The 8,111-nt window shown below is 38.1% G+C and overlaps 1 protein-coding gene across 1 annotated transcript; it reads right to left on the bottom strand.

Moving 5' to 3' along the window:
- Positions 1 to 1,379: 1,379 nt before the first annotated feature.
- Positions 1,380 to 8,111, bottom strand: il17a/f3 (interleukin 17a/f3). Its single transcript, XM_041805985.1, has 4 exons — positions 8,103 to 8,111; positions 3,459 to 3,646; positions 3,204 to 3,347; positions 1,380 to 1,509 (listed from the first exon to the last, which is right to left on the bottom strand). Exons 1-4 carry the CDS (start codon positions 8,109 to 8,111, stop codon positions 1,380 to 1,382), a joined length of 471 nt encoding a protein of 156 aa, XP_041661919.1.

Here is an 8,111-nt window from a genome sequence, read left to right as displayed (position 1 = left end):
CTAAGGCTTTAGGACTCAGTGAGAGTCATTATCCACAAATGGGGAAAATTTGGAGCAGTGGTGGGCCTTCCAAGGAGTAGTCTGCCTTTTGTTGGAAACCTGAGTTAAGTGGAACCCAGAAATCCCTTAAAAACAACCTGTCCGACAAAGTGAAGTAGGCTAAAAGATCTCAAAAGCAACACATCATGGCGCCATCTAAAGAAATTCTAAAACAGATGACAGACAAAGTTATTAACATCCATCAGTCTTTAAAGGATTAAAAAGCCATTTATAAGGCTTTGGGACTCCACTGAGAGCCATTATCTACAAATGAGGAAAACTTTGAACAGTTGTCAACCTTCCCAGGAGTGGTCTGCCTACAAAAATCATTTCAAGAGCGCATCGACGACTCATCCAGGAGGTCATTAAAGAACCCAGAACCACATCTAAAGACCTGCAGACCTCACTGGACTCTGTTAAGGTCAGTGTTCATGATTCAACAAGAAGAAGGAGACTGGGCAAAAATGGCAGCCATTGAAGACAGATGTTGAACTTTATTGAAGGTGCGTCCCATTACATCAAACACAGCATTTCAGCAAAAGAACATCATACTGACAGTCAAACGTGGTGGTGATGGTGGCGACGGGAGCATGATGGTCTTGGGCAGCTTTGCTACTAAAAGACCTGAAGCCTGATGCACGAATTATGTTCAAGTTCTGTCTTTAGTTGTGGTGTAAAGTCCACACTTAACCCTACATTGAAACTAAAGTTGTAACTTAGGTTTTGACATTGTTTGGATGCACCACTAAGACGTAAGATCTTTACTAAGAGTGAAGAGTGGGCCAAAATTCCTCCACAGTGATGTGAAAGATCACATCATTGCCACACATCATTGACTTCTTTACATAAGGCCAGGGAAGTTTGGATGGCTTTTTCCCTTTAATGAAATTGTTCAAAAACTACATTATCTATTTACTCTGGTTATCTTTGTCTAATATTAAAACTATGGTCTGTTTAGTTTTACTCATACTTAAAGAACTATTATTTGTGTAAAATTTTTCAACCAATAAGAAATGAAATTTTAGACAAAGCCTTTAATAAAGCTTTTTGAATTAACATAACCATGAAACATTAAAGAGATGGAAAAGAAAAAATACCACATTATGCATTTTACTTCTTAGTAACTGACATTGCTGTTGAACTAAAGACTAACATGTTAGCAACTGGCTACATGCTAATTGTGGTCAACAGTTAAAAAAGTCATGTAGACACAACACAAAGTCCTTTGGGTCTGCATTTATTGGCTTCAAAAACATGTCTTCACACAGATTTGATTTATAAAAATAAGGAAATTTACAGTATACTTAAACACTTCCAAACTTCAGAAATCTCTCCTGGTGTTACGGCTGCTGTACAACACTTGGCCTCACGCAGGTACAGCCCACCACAACCTTCTCCGTCCCAAGCCTGAAGACATACCTCCTCCTTGTCTTTGTCCCTTCTTTCTTGTTGGACCTGTTTCTTTCGACTCTGTGGTTAAAAGGAGGGATTAGTGAGCTTACATAAAATCTAAGTGGACTGAAGCAGACACACAAAGAAAACTACAAAAAAAATTTAAGATAGAAATGATTCAATCTTGTTCAAAAAGGTAAGAATGTTACTGTAAACCAGTTTTACAGAATTCACTGTATTGTCCTGTATTATCGTTAGTGCAGCTTACCATTTAATGGCATAACCCAAATCAGTTTTTTGTTTGGAGTAAAAAATGCCAGAGATTAAGAGCACACGCTTTCCTGATTACATCTGAGTCAGGACCATTTTGTCAAGAAACATGTGACTACGTGAAAAGCTTTAAGCAGAAACAGCTAACCTTCCTGCTCTTCCTATGCCAATAACCAAAGCCTGAGGCAGGAACAGAAGCAGCAAAAACCCAGAGCAGAGCATCAATGACAACAGAGTGACTCTGATTAAGCCAGAAGCAAAATGAAGGAGGAGCTGGGGTGGAGGAGGGTTGCAAGAGCTGGGGTGGAGGAAGCAGCAAAGCATAACCAGGCAAGATCAGGTTAAATAAGGCAGCATGAGTGCGATTAGCCATCAGAGTGCAAATCAGCTGGCTGACCCTGATGAGCATGGCCTACCTGAACTAACGCTATATTTTCTTTAACCCTCAGATACCCTAAAAAAATTGTTACACAGAGCATCTTGGTGTCCAAAAATGCACACCATACATAAAAAGCATTTAAATATTATATTCTAATATTTTCCCCACTTTTTTGCTTTAATTTCTCATCAACATGATGTCTTATGATAAATATCACATTTTGATTAATTTTCAGGAATTTAACCCTTTAAATGCCATTTTAAAGGCATAAATCCCCTTGTTTTGGAAAAACACAAAAAATGAAATAATTTTCATAAATAACATACAAACTGGATTTCCTTGAAAAAAGGTGATCACAGCCTTGGATATGTTAATGATGAACAGCAACTTTGATAATTATGTTATTTGTTCACATAAAAAAAAAAATCGTTACACTCAGACTCCTTGTTCAGAAATGGACAAACCTACTAATTTTTTCATCAACATGAAACCTGATGAGAAAAATTACATTTTGAAAAAATTTTAGGAATTTAACACTTTAAATGCCAGTTTAAAGGCATAAAATCCCCTTGGTTTTAATGTGGAAAAACACACAAATTGAAATAATTTTCAAAAATGCACAGAGGCATCCATGTAAACTGTTAACAATCTCATAGCATAGGAAACCAGAAACACAGCATGCTATTCTCTTTATGCTAAATATAGGAAAATGGCTGACGTTTGGTGATGAACAGGAAAAACTGCAAATTTAAAGCAATGACTATCCAATAAAATCCTGCTATGATTAAATGAACATTTCTTACTGCGATGGCTTGGAGATGAAAAATTGTGATTTTAATGGGTTTCAATGGGGCATTTTTGATCAGGAGGGTGTTGAGTGTATGTAAAAAGTGAACAGAGCTTATTATTGAACCCTTGTAGGTTCTGATGCTAAAATGTCCAAATTCTATAAAAAAAAAACTTGCCCTCCAAAATAAATGTTGTTAGCACTTACACAGCCAAAATCATTTTAAAAAGAAAACAGAACATTTGCAAAAAAGCCACAAAACGGCTTCAGGAGTCTCTGTGGGTTGACTGTTAACTGGGAATCCACTTCACATATTAATGTGCATTAGCAGCTCACCTGTAGAGGACTGGGACCTGGTAGCAGATAGGTTTAGCTATCAGGGCCAGATCTTCCCCGTCCCCCTGCAGGCTCAGACAGCCGGAGGTCAGGCAGTGAGCGTGAAAGATCCGTGCAGGCAGACGAGATGGGTCATATGAGTCTCTAAGAGAAGTTCAAACTTTAGCTAACAAAATGACCAAAAACATGTCCAGTGCTGTTTTAAGGCACCCCAGGGTGACAGGTGATGAAAAACAGTGACATTAAGGGCCTCACCTGTACGTCCATGGTGACAGAGACAGATTGGCGACGGCTGAGGCAGACACTGTGGGGATGTGAGACATCACTGAGGGGTCCAGGACGAGTCTCATAGTCTTACTCCCCGGACTGGTTCTCACTTTCTGGGCTTTTCTGCAGGCATGTGAGAGCACCAGCAGGCTCAGCATCAGAAATGATCGTAACACCTTAAAAGAAGAGCAAACACAGCAAAGTCATTATTTCTGTCAGGGTTTTTTTATATATATAACACAGGTTTTAAAAGAAACTAAAAGATATTCAAAAAGAGGACTAATCATCTAGTCCTTTTTGTCTTTGTATCCAGTCATTTAATCCAGTCATTTTCATTTAATAAATTTGTACATAAGGCCTGGCTAAAACTTTTTTTTTTCTTAATTTTAAGAAACAAAGTTTAAAATTTGAGTTAATTATAGTCTTGGTTCTCATAGGATTAAAACATCTGATCTTCCTTCATGTAGACCTTTAAGCTAATCTGTAAATAATCTTGTGATCTATGAAAGCAGCTACAGATAATCAGAGCAGGAAAACTCACCCACTGCATGGTCATGTCGGCTCTGTCGTATCTTAAACTGGAGAACCTCTCTGCACTCTCTCTCTGTCTACTCTCACACCCTATTTATATGCAGGCAGATTGAGTTTGTGTATGTTGGTAAGGTCTTCTCATTTTCGCTATGACTGTCACTGATTTAAGAGATACACAAGTAGATCTGTTCAGAGGAAAGCTTATCTGATCATAGTGTCAGGGACCAAAACATTAGGTACAACTGCTTTAATTAGGTTTAAAGTCATTGACAAAAGTATAACTCAAAGAGTGAGGAAAAAATGCAAAACAGAGCCCAAATTTATAATGAGGCCAAATAAGCAAATAGAATAAAAGATTCAGTCTAGCAAGAGAAAACTAAACAGCCCTGATACTGGCTGATACCATGTTTTTTTTTCAGAGACAAGTGGCTGGTCTAACATCATCTCAAAGGGGAAGCTAAAGCTACTGGGAACCAGGAGCACCCACAGATTTGGCCGGGCCCCTGAAAAACCAAGAGAATGTGTCCTCCTCAGTTGTGATTTATTGATGATATCAATGCATGCATGTTGGATCAGTAGCATTGGTGGTAGCATCCTGGATAACAGTTAGTTTCTTTTGGAGCTGAAAAGTCAAGCTATCATTAACACCAGTTTTTCCATTCATTAACACCACTTGTTTTGCCAAATATGACAAATTTTTGCTGTTTTTCAACCACAGTTATTACATTTTGCCAGTTTTTGCCAATTTTCTGTCACTTTTTTTGCCTTCTATCCCATTTTTGCCACATGTTGCATATTTTGTCACTTTTCTAGACGCATTTTACCTTTGACTGCCAACCTTTGCCCATATTCACACATTTTTGCACCTTTGGACCCTTTTTGACTTTTTTAAACCAATTTCTTGCCCTTTTTTTGTCATTTTGCCACTTTTTGTCCATTTCTATAATATTTTCGCAAATTTTGTTCATTTTGCCATCCTTGGCTGTTTTTCCCCCTTTATCCACTTCTGCCAGTTTCCGGCCCTATTTTGCCACGTTTTACTCTTTTTGCCCACTCTTGCAACCCTTCTCCACTTTTTGCCCATTGAGCCATTTCAACGGTTTTTCACCCTTTTTTCCACTTCCTGGCAATTTCTTGCCCATTTCTGCCACTTTTTGCTCGTTTTTGATGCCTTTAAAAAAAAGAATGCCACTTTTTACCCCTTTTCGTTACATTTTCCACTTTTTGTCAAATTTTACCCCTTTCACCCATTTTTTGGCTACTTAATAATTATTCTTTTCTTTAAAAAGAAAAACATCTCAGTTTCTTCTGCTTTATTTTCTGGCATCCTGACATCTGTGTACATTGGCCTAGCTATGAAATCTGACACTACTTTCCTAATGGTTTAGTTCAGTGTACCCGTCCACATTGTTAACATCCCCGCTAAAAAGGTAACTCTGTTTTGAGAGCAGGCTTTTATAGTTTGATAAATACAGCACAGATAAATAAAATTCATTGTTTGTTGCCTTGATAAGAGTGGTTATTATTCAGGTTAAAAATAAATAATGTTGTCACAGCTTAACTTTATAATGGGCCATGGTTTTGCTGACCTCCAGGGGCCCCTCAGTTTGTCTGGACCCTAGAAGCTCTCCTCTTTATCCCCTCTAATGTGTGGCCCTGCTGGAAACTAAACATTAACAGTGCATTCAGAAAGTAGCCAGACCCTTCATTTTTTTCAATTTTCTGATGTTGCAGCCTGATGATACATTCAAAAAAAATGTATTCTCATTAATCTACACTCTACATCTACAAAATGTTGCAAGTGTATTAAAATAGAAAAACTGAAATATCACATCGACATAAGAATTCAGACAATTTGCAAAACACTTGATATTTAGCTCAGGTTCCTCCCATTTCTCTGGATTGTTTCTGAGATGTTTCTACACCTAAACTGGAGTCCAGCTGTGGTAAATTTAACTGATTGGACATGATTTAGAAAGGCACACCTCCCTATAAAAGGCCTTACAGCTGACAACGCATATCAGAGCAAAAACCAAGCCATGAGGTCAAAGGAACTGCCTGCAGAGCTCAGAGACAGGATTGTTGCAAGGTACAGATCTGGGGAAGGCTACAAAAAATCTGCTGCACTGATGGTTCCCTAGAGCACTGTGGCCTCCATAATCCTCAAACAGAAGAAGTTCGACACAACCAGGACTCTTCCAAGAGTCAACTGGCTAAACTGAGGAATCAAAGAAAAGAAGGAGACCAAGAACCTGATGGTCACTCTGACTGAGCTCCAGAGAGCCTGTGTGGAGACGGGACAGAGTTCCCAAAGACAACCATCACTGCAGCCCTCCACTCATCTGGGCTTAATGGCAGAGTGGATATACGGAAGACTCTCAGAGCAAAACACATGAAATCCCATTAGGAGTTTACACAAAACTCAATGTGAAGCCAGGCAAGCTTTCATCTGTTTTGCACTGAGGAGAAGTACAGATCCAAAAGGGGGTACCTTAAAGTTCAGTTTTGGGACCCCTCTTAATTACTGTTTACATTAGTTGGCTTGGAAGGAACATTTCAATTGCATCTTTATACAGATGATACAGTAATCTATTGCTGTGCACCTACTCCTGAACCCTCTGCAAATATGTAGCATGCTTTTGATTTAGTCCAACATCAGCTCTGTCTGGTGCAACTTTTTCTTAACTCAGATAAAACTAAACTCATGTTCTTTACGTCCTCTGGAACAGCAAAAAAAAAACAAAAAACAAAAAAAACACATTGTCCAAGAAAATATTATAAAGAAATCAAGCTGGTATTTTCTCCTTTTGGGGTACTGAGTATAGATAAAAATGAAAAAGTGAAGGGCGTCTGTATACTTTCTGCATGTACCGCATTTATTGAAAGTGTTTATTCAGGCATTATGCTTTCTACCTGACCCAGTCGTAACCTTCCATCCTCACACATGTGAAAGTGTGACCTAGTAAGCTGACGCCTTCATCTGTCTCACTTGTTTTCTCATATTGAAAGGTGTGAAAAAGTCATTTCCCCTCGAGATGTTTGCTTCTGTGTGAACATTCCTGTGTGTTTTATTTATATGGCAGAGAAGGTTAAGTACAAAGACACTGATATAGACTGGAGTTCAATCTGGAAAGTTTTCTAACATTGTGAAGCCAGCAATAAGATAAACAACAATAATTTTCTATTTAAAATAGATGTCTGAGTGGGACCCAAGATAAGAGCAAATATATATCCATATATCCATTGCATGTGATATATATTACATTCATCAGGAAAACCTCCTATACAAACTTTTTTTCCATCTCTTTCTTTTCTGGAGGTCCTAAAGGTGTGCCTCAAGATTCAGTCTTAGGACCTATTTTATTCTCCATCTACGTCAACAATCTTTGTGATAACTTGCCAAATGCCTCACATTATTTTAAGCAGATTAAATCTTTTTTTTTTTTTTTTTTGTAAATACATTTTTCAGGTTTAAAATCTGTTTTTCAGTCTTGTCTGCAGAAACTTAACTTGGTCTTAACTGCTGATAAATCCAAACTCAGGGTCAGTGCAAGTTTAAATACAAGCATAAGTTAGCAGGGAACATCCCATCAATTTTAACTACACAAGGCTGACCCTATTGAGCTAGTCTCAAAACTATAAATATCTGTGATGTCTTAGTGATCTGAACAATATTTAGGTTTTTATAGAGCATTTTATTGGTGGCCTTAGGTCTAAATGGGTTAAATAAAGGCTAATTTATTATAAATGAAACAATGGACACCAAGAAGATGGCAGGTAAGGCATATAATGTGCCACTCTAGAGATCTAGTGACAGTGCATCAGGGTGTTTTTGTAAATTCTGTGTTATGCACATACAATGTAGATTTATTCATGATTTCATCAATGACTAGTCAGAGTTAAGTCGGCTTTTATCACAAGAAAGTCGACTTTAAAAATACGCAAGTCATGCAACCCCCATTACACACAGTAAGCTGACATTCCAACGTGACTGATAGAGAGTCAGGTGGAAATCACAGTGTTTGCCCAGCCATACCCATTCACTGCACATTCACACACTGATGGCAAAAGCTGCTATGTGGAGTGGCCATTAGGTTTAACTAATTCCAT

Source organism: Cheilinus undulatus, linkage group 14 (assembly GCF_018320785.1).
Source record: "Cheilinus undulatus linkage group 14, ASM1832078v1, whole genome shotgun sequence".
NCBI lineage: Eukaryota > Metazoa > Chordata > Actinopteri > Labriformes > Labridae > Cheilinus > Cheilinus undulatus.
This window is presented reverse-complemented; position numbering and strand designations above follow the sequence as displayed.

Excerpts from the sequence above, each read along its gene's own strand:
- il17a/f3 (XM_041805985.1), bottom strand. Across the intron at positions 3,348-3,458 it reads CTGTCACCATGGACGTACAG|AGACTCATATGACCCATCTC; the intron begins GTGAGGCCCTTA and ends AACTTCTCTTAG. Across the intron at positions 1,510-3,203 it reads CAGGTCCCAGTCCTCTACAG|AGTCGAAAGAAACAGGTCCA; the intron begins GTGAGCTGCTAA and ends TTTTAACCACAG.